Genomic DNA, 21738 nt, shown 5'->3' with positions numbered 1-21738 from the left:
GTGGCAACCGAAAACAGAGCCCAAGAGCCCGTTTTCCCTGGCAGAAACACCACAGGCTGGTCCTTCGCTGTTTCCGAGGTGGCCCCATAGGCCAGATCTAAGTACCTCGCGGGCCTGATCTGGCCCCCAGGCCTTGAGTTTGACACCCCTGCGATAGATGATACTGGAAATATACAGGTAGTTCTCGACGTACGACTACAATTTCTATTGCTAAGCGAAATAGGTGTTAAGTGAATTTTGCCTCCTTTTTATGATGTTTTTTGTCAGTTGTTAAGTGAATCACTACAGTGGTTAAGTTAGTAACATGGTTGTTAAGTGAATCTGGCTTCCCCCTTGACTTTCCTTGTCAGAAGGTCGTAAAAGGTGATCACAGGACCCAGGGACACTGCAAATAAATATGACCGGTTGCCAAGCATCTGAATTTTGATCACATGACCATGGGGATGCTGCAAAGGTTGGAACTGTGAAAAATGATCATAAGTCACTTTATTCAGTGCCGTTGTAAATTTGAACAGTCACTAAATGAACTGTAAGTCGAGGACAACCTGTATTAGTTTGTCTGTATGGTTATGAAGCAAATTCCAGTGTATAAATAATTCTGGACAGATGACTAAGCTAAACACACAATGTTCCAAAATGTAACTATAGTTCTGTCATCTCTTTCAGGTACCAAAAACTCTGGAAAAGTTATGTGAAATTACGCCACCTGCTGGCTAATAGTCCCAAAGTGAAACAAGCGGATAAACAGAAATTAGTTCAGAGAGAAGTATGTTATAATTTCATCTTCTGGTAATTGTTGGTTTGGCAGTTGCCTTTAACTGCAGTCTATCATGAATCCTAGTTTATTATCCAAGGTTATAGGCATCTGAGTGTTTTATTTTTTGTTATTCTGTTATTCGTTTGGGTGAGTCTGAACTAGAAAATTTTTACAGCTAGAAGGTACAGTATTCTGTATTCTGGTTGAAGATGCAAAGAGATGTTTGCGAGAGATAGACAGGGAGGAGGGCAGTTGGCAATTTTAAGGGAGTAAAGCTAGTGTCTGCTTGCTTTGGGGGTTCTTGGGAAGAATACTGGGTTTTTAAAAAATGTAATTTACTGTAATTCACTTGTATGCACAAAAGCCAGGTTTTTCAAGTTTCATTACTAGCAATAGCACTTATATAGCTCCATAGTGCTTTACAGCCCTCTCTAAGCGGTTTTCAGAGTCAGCATATTGACCCCCAATCTGGGTCCTGATTTTACCGACCTCAAAAGGATGGAAGGCTGAGTCAACCTTGAGCCAGTGAGAATCGAACTGCTGGCAGTCGGCTGAGTTAGCCTGCAATACTGCATTCTAATAACTGTGCCACCACAGCTCTTTTACTAACCTTACTAATTACTATTTACTTAAAATTACTAACTTTTTAATTTAATATGGGTATTCATTATTATTATTTTAGCTGCAGAAAGTCTTATGAGTGGAAAGTGGGGATAGAGAGGATGAAAATTAGTAAATAATAAACTACCCAAGGACTGCGTATGGCTTCTGCAATTTTGGGGATCTTTTGATATATCAAAATATATTAGAATATTCTAAAATAATAGTAGTTGTTTTCTAGGGATTCAGGAAGCTATGTTGTATAAATGAGATCACTGGTCCATCAACTCAGAATTGTCTAATCTGATTAATTTTAGTTTTGTCCATGAGCCACATTTCTTCCATTATATGAGCTGTTTGCAATTCTTAGGAGATGATAGAAATGCACAGTACTAAAATGTACGGTATTCCTCAATTTATGACCGCAGTTGGAACTTCTGTCATTAAGCAATGTGATCGTTAAGTGAATTGTGCCTGATTTTACAACCATTTTTCTGTAGTTGTTAAACAAATCACCATGGCCGTTAAGCAAATGATGTGGTTGTTCAGCAAACCCAGTTTTTTCCATCGACGTTGCTTTCTCCTGGGAAAGTTGTATATTGCGATCGTGTGACCTTGGGATACGGCAACTATTGTAAATACATGCTGGTTGTCAAGACCTCGAATTTTGGTTATGTGAGTGCGAGGATGCCACGATGCTGCGGTAATAAGCACAAGAACTAGTCATAATTCCCTGTTTCAACTCAGTTGTTACTTTGAATAGTGTTTATATGAACGGTTGTAAGTCGGGGAGTACCTTTAGTTCAGGCGTGGGTTCTACTTACCTTTACTACTGGTTCGCAACGGGAGCGTGCACATGCACAGATCACCCATTATGATGTCGTGGAAGGTGGGCGGAGCCTCCCACTGATTTTACTACTGGTTCTATAGAACCAGGAGCAGCCCACCATTGCTTTAGTTTCAATCTTTGATTGCTCAATTCAGTAAATCACAATTAAGCCCATGAGTTCTATCAGTAAAAAAAAAGGGGGTTGCATTTGAGCAGACAAAGAATTGCTGCTGATAGCTCAATCCCTTTAACCAAATCATAAGACTTGTTGCTGTACTCAGTGCTTGTGATATGCCTGTGTGAAATATCCTAGAGCCCAAGGACATTAAAATTCACTTCCATAGTATTTACATCTTCTGAACAAGAAAAGGAGTTGCTTTAGGCAATGTAATAGCTGTCATACATCCAACCTGGGTTTCCTTTTAATTGCAGAATCCTATTATCTATCATACATTACTTGTAAAATGTTGCAACCTCACATTTCCTTTTAAAACCAGAATGCTCTCCTATACCACTTAACGACTCTTAAAATGTATCTCCAATTAAGAAGGAGGTGTATTTATGGACTTGGTCAAGGCTGAGAGACCGCATACTAAGGTAGCCAGATCTAATCTTGAAATTCTGGCATCTCACCCATACAAACAGAAAATTCTACACTAAAAGCATGGTTAGAAAATAATAACGTGACAACTTCATGGATTTGAGATGGGGAGAGCAAAAGGGGAAGGAAGGAGACAGAAAATGTCATGTTCCTTTTTTTAAAAAAGCAAAACATTGTCTCTTTTTTTAAAAAAAAAATGACATTACTGTACTGCTAAGTAGTTTTGTACTGGAAAAATAGGGAACCTGTTCACGCTTTATTTTTTTTTAATCACATAGTGTAAACCTAAAGATATTTACTCAGAAAAAAACCTCTATGCAATGGCACTTCTTCCAATTAATGTTTTAGCAGCCTCGCACAGCCAAGTGTCAACATTCCAGTTGGGTTGGCCTTCAGGGGGTTACAAGCTTTAGAGTCTTGCAAAATCAACTTTTGGCTTCCTTTCTTAAGTGGGAAGGTCCATGCCCTACTAATAAACCTGCCCCATGGTTTGGACAGACAAGAACTATTTTTTGTTGTTGTTGTTTTAATACTGTACAATACTTTCAACTTTACAGAAGCCTTTCATTGCTGCAGTGTAGAACAAATGGAAGACAAGAACTTTTTTTATTAAAAGAAAAGAAGAAATTTCTTTCTAGGGAATAATGGACACGTTATTGTTAAAATTATAGCAGATAGGATTTGTGGGTGATTACATTTCACTGCAAACCAGAAAGAGAGAAGGAGTGCTGCTTTGACATTTATCACCCTGCGGTGTAAATCTCTGTTTCTAGATTTTTATCACCTGAGCCGACTGGTTGCTTCCTGAAAATGTCTCTGCTTCATTTGTTTTGTTTTGTTTTGTTTTGTTTTGTTTCTCTCATGGATGTACTCGGGGGTCTTAAGGCAGTCGCTTTAACAGAAGCCTACCGTAGAAAGATTTCAGCAAGATAAAGAGACATCTAAAGACTTGCTTGTCCTCATTATTCTTCATTGTGGTGTCTGTGATTTGCACATGTGGATTTGTGCTTGCAGGAACTTCTTTTTATAACCCTCTATAATAAGTAGTTCTATGGTGGGAATCCTGCCCTCTGTGGGGCTCTTTAGCATCTGCCTAAACTGAAAGCAATTCTTTTTCCAGCACAATTCTCAAAGAATCTCTTTAGCAAGATTTATTGAGAAGAACGAGATGGGTTTGCAAGAAAACCAGCAGCTGAACTATTTCCCTTCTAAAATTCAGTGTATCCCCAAGTACATTAGAACAGATGCTTCTTTCTTTTCTTCTTAACTGCCTTACTGGGAGCTGGCAAAGTGACGAGTATGGAGGTTGTGAGGCAAACAGATGCTGAGGCAGCAGATATTTTTTTCAAGGCACACATAATATAGGAAATATTTTGTGATGTATCTTTTCCTTCATCACAGCCTGTTTGTTTTTTCCTGTAAGACAGTGTACCATTTGGATGCATCCAGTCCTAATTTCAAGGGTTTCCACCAGCCCTTCCTGGTTCTGCATATTTGTATGCCAGATTGTGGCAGTAATAAACCCATTCCTATTTATCCTTTCTCCTAAGATGTGTTAGAGTGGGTTGTCCTATGTTGCCATTAGACCAAGCTCTCAGTTATATTTTTTGATTTCACTGATAATTCCATTGTGAGATTCCAAAGAACAGATGAAGGATGTTTCCTCATCAAGACTCAAGTTTTCCACAAATTCAAGGGGATGTTGATTCCTTAGCAAAATACCGTTCTCTTTTTCTTTCTCTAAAGGAAGCCCTGCAAAAAATCAGACAGAAGAATACCATGCGGCGGGAAGTAACGGTTGAGCTGAGCAGCCAAGGATTCTGGAAGACGGGAATTCGTTCTGATGTCTGTCAGGTGAGTTGAAGTTCCTTTTGTCTTCCTAGGGGATGGTGAAAGTCAGTTTTAACTAAGGCTCTTTCAAACCTGTGGAATACAAATGAGGAGGAGCATGGCTCCCAAACTCTCAAAATTCAACAAATCTACTATTGCGGATCTAATCCTGGAGAACCCGAGTATTTCTTGCATTTTTTTTCTGACGTAAACAGAAGGTTTTGCATAGGGTACTCATCATTCCATTTCCTTTCAGAATAGTCCTAAAGAACATCTATATGGCTGCTCATAAACCATTGAGTTGTGACCAATTTGTTGTCACATAATCAAACTTCAGAAAAGTGGAGATATAAGGCACATATACTCATTTCTGGACCGTCCCACAGCAGGCAATAGGAGGGAAAAATGTATATGAAAGCAGAACTTCACAAGTGAAATTTTGAACAAGAAGGATTCTCAATCATGCTTAACTATCTTTTTATTTTTATTATTCTTGGTTACTTTGAAACTGAGATGTACAAAGTGGAATTGGTATCAGTGCTATTATCCCTCCCCGTCCTCCGATGTTTTTCTTTTTATATGTAGCTTTTGTTTTTGTGGAATAAATGTTCTAATGCAAAATCCATGTCAAACAGCATCTTTCTTTCTTTTAGCACTTACATTGTTCATGGCCTTGAAATCCTTTGCAGCTTATACACTGAAATGTTCTTGTTCTTTTTATTGTGAAGGACAGCAACGTACCAAATGGCAATGGATCTGCTCTATTGCAGAATCCATGGTTTTTGAGAGAAAACTAGATAAAATATACCCATATAATATATTCATGTATTCCCCCAAGATGTCAAAGGAGACGGAGTATCTTTACATGTATGTGTGTGTCTGTGTCTCTCTATTGTATGTGTATCTATTATCTATGTGTATCATACTGATATCTATGCTGTTTTCTGCCAGATTAAAAAGCGATTGGATGCAATTAAGTATGTAGTGAGACTGTGAGCCCGAGCACATTACAGAGTAGTTGAAAGTTATTGGTGTAGTATTTTTCTTTCTTGCCCAGTGGAATAGATTGGTTCAGGATTAGAGTTTCAATTTAATAAATTTGAAATGTCCCTGTGTTCAACATGCTGCTAACAAAATACCTGCGGCATGGTCCCTGGGCATGATGGTTGCAGAGTTTTCACAGTAAGGATTTCAGTAAATAACATACTGCTTTTCATTTTCACTGCCCTTGGACAGACAGCACAACAAGGCAAGTGAAGAACTTAGGGGTTTAGACATATGAGCTGCATCTCAAAAGCTCTTCTCTCCCCACCTTGCTAGTTCTCCTGAGAACCTCCATGGAGAGGCACTGAAGAGATCCTCTCTGCTCTACAGTGGATTGCTCCTTGTAAATGAATAATTCCTGGTGTTATCCAAACTCCAACTTGGCCTGGGTTCTAGATTGCTTGAATGATGAAGGTCTTGACCATCTTCTGATTAACATCTTCTGAAAACTGCTATCGCTTCCCCCTTCTTTTCTCCTCAAAGCTAAACATTCTCAGTTCCTTTTATCTCTTCTCATAAGACTTTCCAGACCTCCTAATCAATTTATTGTTGTATTTTTATATTCCAGTTTGTCTGAATACTTTTTAAAGAATTTGACACAGTATTCAATAAGGCGGTCTCACTAATACAGACTATTGCTTCCCTTGATTTAGAAGCCCTATGTCTGTTAATTATCCAAAATATTATTTGCTATGATTGAGTATGTGTATATGTATAAAAACATTTAGTTTTACAGTCAGTGATGTTCTGTTTTCCTCCTTTCTAAACCTGTGTGCCTATCAGTTCTGGTTTCCATAAACCAGAACTGGTTAATGGAAAACTCGCATTGTCATGGTGTCATCACGTGAGGTATCATGACTTTTTCCCCCTTCACTGAACTGGATGTAGGTGTGGCCGACGCATGATGCACCCGACCCCGCAGGCTGCAAGTTTGACAACCCTGCGTTAGATCAATACACAAAAGCTTTAGAGTTCCACTCAAGTGGCTGTTATCATGGATATACTGTATGATTTAGATAAATTCTATACTTCATCATTTTTATCTTCTGTAAAAGTGGGGGGGGAGAGTGAATTAAAAATAACATTTTATTGGACAGCTCTGAGAATTGATTGTTACACTTTGAATTTAATTTAAGCAGATAAAGAGGTAAGCAATGAACTCCCATATCTAAGATTGATCTGTACCCACTAATTTACTAGATAATGTAAAAACTTAGTTCTCCTTGCTTTCTCACACACATATCCCTTATGCAGCATGGGTATAATGTATTGCTCTCTTTCAAAGCCTTTGTAAAAATTATGAAAGTGCTTATAATAGCTGCAGTGTATATTATGAATGTAAAGTAGTAGCTAAAAGCAGTGTTTAAGGATCTTGTTGTATTCAAGGATTTTCTAGCGTGAATTGTGATGATTCTTTCTCTAGCATGCCATGATGCTTCCTGTCCTAACACACCACATCCGTTACCATCAGTGTTTGATGCATTTGGACAGACTAATAGGCTACACTTTTAACGACCGGTGTTTATTGCAGGTGAGCTCATGTTGACAATCATATACTTCAATAGGACTACTGTACTAAGTTGGGATAAAATGAAGAGAACAGGAAAGAAATGTATTGGTATACATTTTATACCAATATATGTCTTATTGCTGTTTAAATCCATTTGCGCAAATACGAGTGCCCTCCAAATGTGTGGCCTGTTTTTTGCAAAAATGGGGTGCACAGAGGGTTTGGGAGGCCTGCAGAGTGGTCCTGGGGCCGGGGAGGAAAAAAACCGGACACGTGGAGCAGTGGTGGGTTGCTACCAGTTCTCCCCGGTCCCGGAGAGCCAGTAGTGGAAGTCTTCATAGGAGAGCGAACCAGTTCTCTCTGAATGTCATTTGGGCCCTCGCCCCCATGCTATACCTACCTTTATTTCGTTTGTTTTTCGGTCAGCTATAAGGCGCGGCAGAGGGGATTGCCATGTCTCAGCTATTTTTTTTCTCAATGCGCTTGCGTGAAGCGCAGGTTTCGCACTTTGCGGTGATCGCATGCAAAGCGCGTGAGCGATGCGAACCGGTGGTAAAACTGATTAGAACCCACCACTGACGTGGAGGCCAAAAACTATTTTTTTTCTTGTTTTCCTCTTCAAAATCTTGGTGCGTCTTATACTCCAGTGCGTCTTATAGTCTGAAAAATATGGTTCTTTCCCCAGAAATATGTCTGGTCCTCTCCTTCCATTTTCAAAGGCAATTAAAATAAATTTTTTCCACTGTGCTTTCGACCAGTATTGATAATGGGTCTGCAAAGAGTTTATTATTTTAATGATCACCTCATTATTTTATTCTGTTTAATTCTACTTTGTGGTTCATCGTCTACTGACATAATTGATCACAGTGTTTACAAATGTTGCAAAATGAACAAAGAAGTACATAAATATCCTGGTGATGATGAAACACAATGTAACATAAAATATAAGAAGCTCTTGGGCTGAATACCTAAACGTAAGCCCAGGTATCTGAAAGGAAGCTTACTGGGCACAGTGGGGCTTCCTTCTGAATTGTCATGCATAGCATTTCACAGATACTATCATACTTGAACTCTTTACAAAAAACAGAAACTAAAATCAGAGTTAGATTCAGCAATTAGATTCTCACAGCAGAATTACAGTGTATTATAATTATACATTTAACATAGTATATTTGCCTGTAAGATTATCATATCAAATAATGAGGGTTTGTTACACAAGAAGAGAGAAATGTGCTTTTAATACCTATATATCACTAGCTTTCTTTTGTCAGGATTGGGGAGGGCAGATAAGAATTTCTTTCACTTAGCTAGATAAAACACTTCCAACAACATTTGGAAAACCACGAATGGCTCACTCCTGACACTAAACCTACCGTATTTTTCAGAGTATAAGATGCACCTTTTTCTCCAAAAAAAGAAGGTGAAAATCTGGGTGCGTCTTATACTCTGAATGTAGCCCCACCCAGCTTTTCAAACGGAGGTTTCAGAGGCTGAAAAAAGCATCAGAAATGAAGCTTCAGAAAAGAAGCCCCCAAACAGAGCTTCAGAGGCTTTTTTTTTCTGAAGATCTGTTTTGGAAGCTTTCAGAGGCAGAAAAGAAAGTTTTTTCTGAAACAGAGTTTCAGAAGTTTCAAAGGCAGAAAAAAAAGCAAGACACAGAGCTCACAACCAAGGAACCTGTTGCTGAAATTCAACTCTGGGAACAGCTGATTGGGGGTATTCTGGGAGGCCGATCCACCTGCCAATCAACTTTTTTCTTATTTTCCTCTCCAAAAACTAAGGTGCGTCTTATACTCCGGTGTGTCTTATACTCCGAAAAATACGATAGTTAAATTTCCCTGGGGTTTCACTGAACATTAGAACTTGAATGAACATTGTTTGTTGTGTTTCAGTTTGATTTTGGAATTCTGCTTTTTAGCTTGCTATGACTCACCCAAGCCATCATTTGAACTTTGGAATGAATCCAGACCATGCCAGAAATTCCTTATCAAATTGTGGGATTCGGCAACCCAAATATGGGGATAGGAAAGTTCACCATATGCATATGAGGAAGAAAGGTCAGTGTGATTGTCTTTCCTGTTGCCATTTCCTCCTCTGATGTGAGCATCGAAGTTGCTTGCAAGAGTTCTTCATTTGAACCTTTTTTAAAAAGCAAGTTGGAGAAGCAAAACGTTTATTGTTTCTTCATAAATATCCCCCCTGTAATTATCAGACTACAGTGGTACCTTGGTACTCAACTGCTTTGAAACTCACCAAATTTGGTACTCAACGCATTTTGACACGGAAATTTTGTCCTGGTACTCATCATTTGTTTGGTACTCAACACACAAGCTAGCTAGAATTTGTCGATGTTGGTGGCTTTGTGACTCACTACATTATTTCTTATAGGAAAAATTCATTCGATACTCATCATTTTTGGTACTGATTGAACCTCTTAGAACCAACTAACAATGAGTATCGAGGTACTACTGTACATTAGACCAGAGGAAATTATTTTACCAGACTGAAAGGAAGCTACAATATTGAATATATGAATACATTTTTAAATGTGATATTGTATTTTACAGGTATAAATACTTTGATCAATATTATGTCACGTCTTGGTCAAGATGATCCAACTCCTTCCAGGTATGTGTATAAACATTTTTTCCCCCACTGGGCATAAGAAGGATGCATTACAAGTGTCTGGCAGTGATATTCACATTATGTAATGCTTGCATTAACTCTGATGTGAACAAGTCTCCAGAATTTCAGTTGAATTAATAGGAACATGGTGCATTTACAATGAGAGAGCACATGGTATAAAACGCTGGAGAAGATACAAGTTCACAAATGCAGAAGGACAGCTGGTTTCGTACAAACTAAGATTTGCAACTCAGCGGTCAGATTCAAGTAAAATCTACCAAGAGCTAGTTTGTGGTTTATTTTTTGACTGATTGTTGGCTTTATTATTGTTAGTTGATCCTAAAAGGCAGAAACTATCCACCACTTCAATATTTTCATTGTCAATTCTAATATTTTGTACTGTTTCAAATATTCAAAGTACATCAAAATTTCTGGCTAATGGCCCTAGTCCTGAAGTCCAACCATCATTTAATAAGTAATATTATGTTTTCAACTGCCGAGAAATTCTGGTCTGAGAGCAGTGCTGGGTTGCTACCAGTTCGCCCCAGTTTGGGCGAACCGGTAGTAGCGGCGGTGGGAGGCTCCACCCACCTGCCAGGACATCATCAAATACGCTCTGCGCATGCGCAGAAGTAAGCGAACCGGTAACAAAGGTAAGTAAAACCCACCACTGTCTGAGAGGTCTAACTAGGCAGGGCTATCAACTATGTGACATTTATAGCTGGTGAGAGAGAGGAAAGAATGAACTCTAGTTGAAATAGGCAGTCCTGAAGGTGCCAAGTCACATACGGCTCTATAAATCAAAATTATCCCTTTGAATTGCAACTAGAAATCTGTTGGTAACCAATATGGGGTAGAACCGCATAAGTGTAATGCGAACATAATACTCCCACCATTTTGGCCTTCTGGAAGGATATCAAACTCTGCTTTGCTGTTGGCCTGGGCCCCCGAAGTGAGCATTCACTGCTGGAGGTGGTTGATGCGGTAAGAAATGTTACCCTCATCGTATCTGTCTCTTGGTTCTGGTTTCAGTATAGTTTTAAAATCATAATCCATGCAGTTTTAATGTTTAAATATTTAAATAATTTTTACTTACGGTATTTTTTAACTTGTAAGCTTATAGGGGAGGTGAGCGGCATAATGAATGAATGAATGAAAAAATAGAATAAAATAAAAAAATAATAAAATAAAATAAATAAAATAAAATATTAAATAAATAAATAAATAAATAAATAAATAAATAAATAAATAAAATAAAATAAAATAAAATAAAATAAAATAAAATAATAAATAAAATAAAATAAAATAGTGACTAGCACCAGTCAATACATGGAACACTGCTTTTAGCCAATTGTGTTTTTGAGATGGACTTCAAAGGAGTTCCATGTTCACTGTCAAACTGTGCGGTGATAAAGATCATCAGTCAGTATAGCCGGGTGGTCCTGCTGTAGAATGATGCTCCTGGACCTTCTTTTCTTATGACTTACGGGGGCTAGAGGATATTCCAGTGCTGATATATTCCATGGGAAATTTCTATTTCAGGCAGGCCTGACAATTTCAAAGTTATATGGAGTTTGCTTTTTATTCTAAATAATTAAGATAGCAAAGCACATTACAATTTCATATTATTTCTTTATTGCTTATTTTTTCCAATATCCGATAAAGATATTTTTCTTCAGATCAGTTTTTACTTTCTTTAAATGTCATTAGTTTTCTTCATATGCTCAAACTTCATAAAGTATAATAGATTTCTCATAAAGTATTATAGCCCAAATACTTGTGCAGACCAATCATATCCATATAGCATAGGAACATTTTCCAGAAATGTTTACAATTCAGAATTTAATGGTAACCCTGCCTTTCAGTTCGTGTGGAGAGCTGAATTTTATAGATTGTGTATCATTCTTAGGCTATATCTGACAATACTGTGCAATTACAGCAGTGTCATATATACTACTGTGGAGTTATTTTGATGGTGTTTGTTCTCTTTTTTCTCCACAGAAAAGTATAGTATATTTGTATCAAATCTTTATTCCCTCCCCTCATTCTTAATTAAATTCAATCTGTACTTAATTACTTTTAATCTTTCTCTGTATGTATGTGTGGGGAGAGAGAGAAAGAAAGAGATCTGGTATGTGTAATATACAAGTGAGATGTATACCATAAATAGGTGTGCATCCAAATCTTAATGTAGGGCCCTGGCTGTGCTTAAACTGTGACATTTAAGACTGAATTCTTACATACGGTCTGCAAAGTATTGATACTAATCATGGGGCAGGGTAAGGACCTGTGCTATCTCAGTTTTGTTTGTTTGTTTGTTTGTTTTTTTAAAATCTACTTCTTAGTTGCATTGGAAACTACCATACATTGAATCCAAATAGTGATCCATTTAGATTTGTTTCATTGACAATATCTGGCAGTGGATTTGGGGCAGCGCTTTTCATGAAAAACTCATTCCCATCCTTCATTAAACTTCCCTGTCTTGAATGCCACCAGGAACGATCATCATCTTTCTCTCAAAACGATGATGCCAGAAGATCTAGATTGAATTTTTGGTTTATTTATTTTTCACATGCCTTTCCCCAGCTCCATGTGTTATTTTTCATATGACCATCTTGGATCTACATATTTCAGCTGGTTTTGCTAGTTAATTGTGGGTACCAGAAGCTATTCACCTGCTACCCAAGGAATCTTATAGTGAAATAGCAGAAAGCTGGACCTACAGTATATGTGTTTATTGCAGTATAAACAGTATATGTGTTTATTATCTGTACCCTCAAGCCATGATGCCACTTTTGGAATCTGATGGAAGAAGTAATCCTATTTTGCAAGTGATTGCCTAGTTAGCTATCTAGCCGTATCAGACGTTTAAAAATATATTATTACTATGAATTGACCATATTTTTTCCCGATTACCATAATTGAATTTCTGATTACCAATGGCAATTTTTTTTTGGGGGGGGGGAGAAATATCTCCCAGTCCTGCTTCAGTATTTTGCTTTCCTGCACAATAATATTTAGAGGCCTGTTGATCTCTTTGGCTGTAGGTCTGACTGTTTCCTTCTTGTTCAAAGGGCAAGGATACTTCTAAGAACTGTGCAAGCACCTATGTAGAAATGTAGGGAAAACTTCCTTCCTTTCAGGTCGTTGGGTCCATCTATTTCAATACTGCATTTTCTACACAGCCCAGCGACTATTTCCAAAGTCTCAGGCAGTAGTTCTTTTCTAGAGAGAAATGCTAAGGATTGAATATGTAATGTTTTGCATGCAAAGCATGTAGTCCCCTTGTAAACTGTAATCCTGCTTGTACCTAGAGAATAAAACCGCTAAAGAAGACGAAGGGTCAGGCTCGCTATTATAGCTGTTTCAAGAAACGGCGCGCTCCCTGCGAGGTGCTTTTCTTTTTCGTGTGCCTGGCACCAAGAGTCTATAGATAGCCTAGGGGGAGGCATTTCTTTTAAATCATTGACAGGCATAACAGCACACGGAAAAGTCCCTCGCAGCAGGCTTTTGCACGTCATTATCCTCTCTTTTACTAATCAGTCAACACAAAATTATAATCTGCCTTATTACCTTTCAGGCCGCCTGTGGCTTTTGTATGGCGGAGGAGAAGCCCAGATATTCACTGTTGTGCATCGGGAATTCAGCATTCCGAAAGAAAAACTGCAGGAGGCTAACTTTTTCTGCTTATTGCCCAAAGAAGTGATGGGTAGCTGTTTTCCATCAGCAGTGTCACTTAAGGGTGCAAGAACCACTCTTAATCGTCTTTGCATTCCTTTGCAGGATTAACCACAACGAACGCTTGGAATTTTTGGGAGATGCTGTGGTTGAGTTTTTAACTAGGTAAGTGTTTGCGTTCTGGTTCTGCCAGGCAATAAATCATCCTTTTCTCATCTCTTAACCCCATTTAGTCACTGAGAACAGAAAGGCAGCCCTCAAAAGGTGCTGTACAGCAACAAATTCTACCATACCTTTTTGTGTTGGTTGTGGGAGACTTGGAATATAACTAACTAAATTAGAGGGGGAAATGTGGTCCAACCCTGTTTTTAAACCTATACAATACATCTCTGGCCAGTGATATTTTTTTTGTATGACTTCATCATTTTTAACAAGAAAACTTACCGACCTCCAAATCTGTACCTTTTTCAAAATTATGCAGTATTTCTGATGTGCCAAGCACTTAATTGTACATATGCCTTTTGGCATATTTTGAGTTGAGTTTACGTATTTTGAGTATTGTCATTTTCCCTTAGAGATAGGAAACGGAAACTGTTAGACAGGGATTTGCCTAGCATTACTTCTGCCCTGCCCCACCCTTTCATTGATTGAAGCACCAAGTGCATTTTCCCTCAACTTGTCTAATGAACCAAGTGTCTCCAAATCTAGTTGGGCCTATATTCTGAATTGACCTAGGTCTCTGTCTAAATACTGTCACAAATACTATACTTGTCAACTGTTGGAATTTTGTTAGGATGATCCAGCAAATAGTTGAATTAAAAAGTAGGCTTCCCTTAAATATCCTGACTGTTTCAAGGAATGATCATAGAAAGAGTTGGATTCATTTTAAAATGTACCCAAAAGTTGATTTTCTTTTATAAAGAGAGGGAAGATCTGATGCTAAAATACAACCATGTTAGTACCACTTTATAATGCTTTGGTAAGACCAACTTGGACTATCCAGTTTTGGTCGCCACGATACAAAAAGGATGTTGAGACTCTAGAAGAGTGCAGAGGAACAAAGATGATTAGGGACTGGAGACTAAAACATATAAAAAAAACAGTTGGGGGATTGGTTATGTCTAGTTTAATGAAAAGAAGGATTAGGGGTGATATGGCAATATCTAAGGGACTGCTATAAAGAAGAGGGGGTCAACCAGTGGTGAAATTCATTTTTTTCCCCTACTGGTTCTGTGGATGTGGCTTGGTGGGTGTGGCTTGGCGGTCATGTGACTGGGTGGGCGTGGCTTGGTATCGTGACTGGCTGGGTGCAACTGGGTCATGTGACCGGGAATACCAACTATCACATTTTACACAAAAAAAACACAATAGCTACATAACTGACTCACACACAATGCAAAAGCAGCTGGACTTCACACAAAATGGTCCCTGCAACAAGCAGAAACCTCACAGAGTCACAGAGAGCTTAAAAAGTAAAAAACAAAACAAAAAAAAAAACCATCGTGCGTCACAGCTGATTGTCGGACCTTTTTTTTAACTTTTTTTTTTACTTTTTTTTTTAAAAAAAATTAAGCATTTTTTTTACTACCTATTGCCTGAGCCGGTAGTAAAAAAAAATGCTTAATTTTTTTTAAAAAAAAGTTCAAATGATCAGCTGTACCGCATGATTGTCAGAACTTTTTTTTTTACTTTTTAAAGCATTTTTTTACTACCGATTCAGGCGGACCAGTGGCATTTTCACTACCGGTTCCAGCGAACTGCCCTGAACCGGTAGCATATTCTTCAAAGTACTTGAGGGCAGGACAAGAAGCAATGGATGGAAACTAATCAAGGAGAAAACCAACCTTGAACTAAGGAGAAAATTTCCTGACAGTTAGAACAATTAATCAGTGGAATGACTTGCTTCCAGATGTTATGGGTGCTCCAACACTGGTTTTAAGAAGAGATTGGACAACCATTTGTCAAAATGGTAGAGGGCTTCCTGCCTGAGCAAGGGATCAGATTAGAAGACCTCTAAGGTCCCTTCCAACTCTGTTATTTTGTCATTTAGACATGATACTAAACCCAAATTGTAACTGAGCCAAGTCTTCCACTCATATTGCTGTTATTTCCTTAGTGGCTGGAATAACACAGGTAAAATGAAGATCCTTTATTATCTCCTGGCCTTCATGCATTTCTTTTTTTTCTTTTTAAAAATATTTTTAAAATATCTCCTTTCTCTTCCAGTCTCCTTAAACTAGTAACCTACAATTGGAGATTAGTGCCTGTTTTTGAAATGCCTAAAGCTGAAGAGTATTAGAAGACTCAAGAAGTCTACTTATTATCCCAATGGGATACTTCCCAAGTATTGGGTTTTTGCCTTGCCCCTTTTTTATTGGCTCATTTCTTCCATCCATTAGTTTCAGAGTAATTGCTATGTTACGTTTTTTGGATGTTACTATAGAGGAGAATAAGAGAAGTCCATAGATATTTCTGAAGTTTAACACCATATTTGGACCCAAAAGCGTACTAGAGTGAAGTAAAAGGCTCATATTTTTGTTCCATTAAATGTAATTTAGAATTCCTCACAACTGTTCTGAGCAGTGGCTAGTTTAGGACCAAAATGCTTCTAAGTTTATAGCCATCAAATAAAAGATATACATCTTTTGAGATGGGTTTCGTCATCTTGTCATAGTACTCCTTGATCTTTCTGCCTATAATTTCAAGCATGATGTGAGTTTCCAAGTAAATCTCGAAACATTTCTTCCCTTTCAAAGTCTGTTATTCATTAATCCTGACCTCATAAAGGCAAGCTTGGCATTCTGCCTTTTTAGGAGCAGGCAATCACATATATATATTCACAGTTTTTTTAAAAAAATAAATCACTAAGATCACTAAGTTCCTTCCAGTTAATGGATGATCACTCAATCATTTTGGCTTTGTATGTTTTTCAAAGTACTGAAAAATGACCAAAAAAAAAAAAAAAATCCCCATAAAATTGACTTTTCATAGCTTAGTGAAAACAGCAGCCATTTTCTTGATAAGTGTTATTTGTGAGAGAAGGCAGTATAAAAAAAATAAAAACCTGAGGTAACAGCTTTCAAAACCAATTTCAGATCTCAGCTGTGTTAGGAAAAGTAGTTGTTTTATTTAAAAAGAGACTCTAAAAATATTGCAGCATTACAGATAAAGGAGAAAAAAACCTGCCACTATTAATGCCTTCTAACAACTACTTTGAAGGAGTATAGTTTGGAGCTTTTTTTTTTTTTTGTATTAAATTTAAAAAAAAAAATCCTAAAAATAATATATTTTGAATGACAGCTGATTTATCTCATGCCATCACATATTGCCATGTTGTACTATTTTGGATTACAGAGTACTTTTTTTTTCATTTATTTTCTTGAGATTTGAAAATCGGCACGGTGAACATGTAACTTCTTCTAATGTCATTTCTGTGAATCACATACAGTAGAATCCTCACCACAACGTTTCTGAAATCAAAAGCACAGCTCTGATGCCTATTTACTGAAGAGGAAGATCAGACAGGCAAACACGGAGAACATCTCTGGCCCGAGGGAATTTAATCTGCAAAAGATCTTCCCATCACACTGCAAACTCACAGTTAAATTCTTTTCATAAGCATCTCCTTGCCTCTCAGCAAGGGAATCTGTCCTCTCACCAAAGTCCCACTGCTTCACAACAATGTTACTCTGATGCTACCAGTCTTGGGCTGCAAATATCAGTCAATCATGGCACAACAGCATAGAGATGCAGAAAACTATGGAGTGACTACAAGTTCCTCAGGACTTTTTTTTTTTTTTTTGTCAAAAGCTAAGACTGCTTACTTTGGACTTTCCACAGCTGACACAAATCCTCCAAATCTACTCTAAAAGCATGAAGCTTGAATCTGTAAAATTATTTGAGAAACGGGTCTTATCCTCCTTAGATACAGTCATTCTTTTGAGCAACCTTGCTTAGGTTCATACTGTAGATTTATTAGGTTAAATATACTCCCAGATAAATCTCCACATAATGAGATTGAATTCAGGGCCATTTACTTTGAAGGAACCGTGGCTAGGCCATGTCTCTGAAATTCTACATTTTCATCCGATCATTTCTATAAAAACATGCAAAGAGGATGAATAAATGTTTTAAAGTCAGTTTTTTCCAGGAATTAATGTATGTATGAGGTTAGTGATGCGCTTTTAGAATCAATTTTATCTGTTTCTTTTAACATTTATTTCTCTCTCTTCTTTTTTTAAAGAAGCTTTTAGTACCTTGCAGAATTGTTCTAAAACTAAAACTCCTGAATTTAATGAGAGCCACAATATATCATGGAACTTGTTATTTGGTCTTCCTTCCTTCCTTCCTTCCTTCCTTCCTTCCTTCCTTCCTTCCTTCCTTCCTTCCTTCCTTCCTTCCTTCCTTCCTTTCCTCCTTCCTTCCTTCCTGCCTTGCCTTGCCTTGCCTTGCTTTGCCTTGCCTTCCCTATCCTTATCCTTATCCTTATCCTTATCCTTATCCTTATCCTTATCCTTATCCTTATCCTTATCCTCCTTTCTTTCCCTCCCTCCCTCAATAGATTCATATTTTATTGACAGTACAAAGTATGAAAAAGTAAGCAGAGAAACCCTTGTTCTTATTTTACTGGAATAAGCGGTATGAAAGCTACTTCCCTGTGGCTTCTTCTACTCCAGGAGTGTCAAACTCGTGTCGTCACGGCATCATCATGTGATGTATCAGGACTTTTTCCCCCTTTGCTAAACTGGGTGTGGGCGTGGCCAGCAGGTGGCGCATCTGGCCCGCAGGCTGCGAGTTTCACAGCCCTGTTCTACTTCAGTAATTGGATGAAAACACCAAATGTATGATCTGTTTTTCTACTCACTTAATCAGGAAGAGAGAGGGAGCAGGAATTAAATAACATTGATCATGGCATCCTTCTGGATTGGTTGCAAGGATTAGATGTGGGCAGCAGGGTGCTGTGCTGGTTTTTCAAGGCTGCTTCCAGTCAATGTTTATAGAGGAAGAAAGGTCAGCCAGTGGCCTCTGCTGTAGACTCCGTGCTCTTCTCTCTTTTTTTATTGGCTACATGAAGTTACTAAGTGAAGCTATTCATTGATTCAGGGAGGGCTATCATAAATATGCAGATAATATCCTATTATATATCTCTGCTCTGGACCATCCAAGTGATACTGTAGAAGTCCTGCTTGGTGTCTGAAAGCTGGGGCCTGGATGAGGAACAACAGGCCTCAGCTCGATCTTAGTAAAATCAAATAGCTTTGTGTTTTGGCACCCCTGGTTCTATATAACTTCCCTGTCTTGTTCTAGATGGGGTTGCTCCGCCTTGGGCAGAACCTCTGTGCCAGAGGGTCCTTCTGGACTCACAGCTCCTGCTTGATGAGCAGGTGGCAGCCATGGCAAGGAGGTCTTTTTGCACAATTTGGTATTGTATTCCTGTTGCAGCCATTCCTGGACTGGAGGAGGGGGTGTTCACAGTCACCCATGCGCTAGTCCTAAATGGATTACTGCAAAGTGGTCTACATGGGGCTGCACTTGAAAAGGATTTGGAAGCTTCACCTGGTGCTGGTCATTTGGCATATGTGACACCTCTGCTCTGTGCGCTGCAATTCAAGCCACTGTTAGTTAGCTTCAAAGATCTTCACAGGTTGGTGCTGGGTTACTTATGGAAATATCTCTCTTCAGGTCTACCCATCCTGTTATATCTGGTAGGAAAGGCCTGCTTCAATTCCCATTTGCAAGAACTTTCCTGCTCTGGTGCCCACCCAGAAATTAGCTTTGCTCTGATCCTTCTGATCTTTTATAAGGCACTTATTTACCACTGAGTTGGGGCCCTGATAGTAAGGGTGGGCCCCTGTCATGGCTTGTTTGAATGGCTGAAAGTCTTCTCGATCACTATTTTTATGATATTTCATTGCTTTTTAACTCTGGGTGATTTTTTTTCTTTTTTCTTTCTTTCTTTTTTTTAATTTTCAGAAAACCTTTATTAAAATTTAAAATATTAAAATACTAATACAAATATGTCTGTAACAAAAATACATCCATGATAGTTATACAATTCAACGTCGTTCCAACAGTACATAACTCTTAACTCTATTCATATATTCTAGATACTCCTTGATCAAATATATGTAAACACAATTTATGTCTTATTTTGATCTATATATTTTTATTTTCTATCCATTGATACCAGTTTTTCCAGGTTTGAGTGTGCAGAAATGGACAAACTTACTATAGAATTAAATAACATGGATGATTTTGTTTCTTATTCTCTTTTAGTTGTGATCATTAAGAGACATGTATATGAGATGGGTGATTGTAAATTTACTAAATAAATAAATTAGGAAAGAATTGCATCACAGAGGTCTCTTTCATATGATGCCTGCCCATCCTTGTTTTTTTTTTTAAAAAAAAAACTATTGTCAATAAAACCTTTATTCTACTATACTCAAGGCTGGTAGAGTTTAGGAATGCACACTACTACTATGTGATTTTTATCTTTATTTCCAGTGTCCATCTGTACTATTTGTTCCCAAGCTTGGAGGAAGGAGGATTAGCAACATACCGTACTGCCATTGTTCAGAATCAACATCTTGCAATGCTGGCTAAGGTATATATGGTTATTATTGCATCTTGGTTTGTGATAACTATAATGTCTGGCTGATACAGGTTGATTCATCCCATCCCTTGCCCTTTTGCAAAGTCTTTGTATGTAACAACTTGCCTCCAGAAGTTATGAATGCTCCAACACTGGAAGTTTTTAAGAAGTGATTGGACAACCAGTTGTCAAAATGGTGTAGGGTTTCCTGCCTGAGCAGGGGGTTGGACTAGAAGACCTCCAAGGTTCCTTCCAACTCTGCTATTCTGTTATTCTCTTCTGTTATTCAGATTAGCTTTTGAGTTTTCAGGTTTTGAAAGTGGCCTAAAGCTGGTGCTGCTCAAGCGTTCAAATCATGAGACTCAATCTCTAATATTACTGCAAAGGTTTAGTTAGCTATAGGGGCAGAAAGGAGATAAAATGCTTCGTATTGTGGAAATCTTGCAGTGATCATAAGGAGCTTAAAATATTCTGCATGTTGTTAAAATAAATAGGAACTTATGGAAAGAACTCAATTGCAGGTGAGCCTTTCAGTTTATGACTCAAAACATAAAATCTGATTCCTCCTAATATCTTGGTCCCAATTTACGGAATCTCCTGATTAGCCATTGCTTGTGATTCTAAAATCTTAAGATAACTGGAAGACATCAAGGTGTGTTCCGAACCAATACGTTGCAGGAATAGCATTGAGCTCTTTTGTACACAAGTCATATTTTTATAACCTGGTCTATCAACCTGTTGAAAGGACCTTAATAATTTCCATTATGTCTATGGAACGTGATTGTGAATGAAGGTGTGTCTTTGCTAAGAAATGACTGAAAGTGATGGGTATTCGGTTTTCATCACAAATTCTTAAGACTAAATTATGTTCTTGGGAATTGGTAAAATATTTCCATAATGAAATGTTGGAATGCAAAACCTACTCTAAATAGATCAAATTGAAAAGGTCAGAACTGCCAAAGTGAGTTTGAGCAACTATGCAGTTGCCCTATTGATGACATGGTCTGATATTTCAGCCTTCAGAAGAGGCACTTGAAAGCTCTTAGTTGGGATGCTAAAATATAAAGTTGGGTTTGGTAATTCACATATAACTCTGACCCAACTGACCCAACTTAAAACAGAATAGAAAAAAGAAAATAATATGTCCTTTACTAGTTATTTGTAATCAGCTGGCCTGTTTATTGATAGTATGCTTTAAAGAACTTTAGACTTCTTGATGCTCTCTGATCTTGGTTGTTCTCTACAGATGCTTCATTGCCTTCTAAGTAACATCATCAGTGCTAGTCATGATGTTATCTAGTTTGATAATGAAACATCTGCAAGCAAACAATCAAGCTCAGAGAGCACCAAGGACTCCGCAATTCAACCCTGAGCTCTTCTATTAAGGAACATTGTTACTTTTGTGTTTGTGTATATAATTTTATATATTATATACTAGTAAAGGTAAAGTTCCCCTCACACATATATGCTAGTTGTTCCCGACTCTAGGGGTCGGTGCTCGTCTCTGTTTCAAAGCCAAAGAGCCAGCGCTGTCCAAAGAGGTCTCTGTGGTCATGTGGCCGGCATGACTAAATGCCAAAGGCGCACGGAACACTGTTACCTTCCCACCAAAGGTGGTCCCTATTTTTCTACTTGCGTTTTTTACATGCTTTCGAACTGCTAGGTTGGC

The 21738-nt window shown here is 38.0% G+C and overlaps 1 protein-coding gene across 3 annotated transcripts in view; it reads left to right on the top strand.

Moving 5' to 3' along the window:
• Window positions 1-21738, top strand: part of DROSHA (drosha ribonuclease III) — a 115922-nt gene that overhangs the window by 38064 nt on the left and 56120 nt on the right. For all 3 annotated transcript variants that reach the window (XM_034411937.2, XM_034411938.2, XM_060691129.2), the window contains 7 exons: window positions 667-766; window positions 4534-4641; window positions 7085-7192; window positions 9090-9228; window positions 9739-9799; window positions 13580-13639; window positions 19982-20081. In XM_034411937.2, coding sequence (XP_034267828.1) covers window positions 667-766; window positions 4534-4641; window positions 7085-7192; window positions 9090-9228; window positions 9739-9799; window positions 13580-13639; window positions 19982-20081 — 676 coding nt within the window. The remainder of the gene's footprint in view (window positions 1-666; window positions 767-4533; window positions 4642-7084; window positions 7193-9089; window positions 9229-9738; window positions 9800-13579; window positions 13640-19981; window positions 20082-21738) is intronic.

This window comes from Pantherophis guttatus, chromosome 3, assembly GCF_059756535.1.
Source record: "Pantherophis guttatus breed Tessera chromosome 3, ASM5975653v1, whole genome shotgun sequence".
NCBI lineage: Eukaryota > Metazoa > Chordata > Lepidosauria > Squamata > Colubridae > Pantherophis > Pantherophis guttatus.
This window is presented reverse-complemented; position numbering and strand designations above follow the sequence as displayed.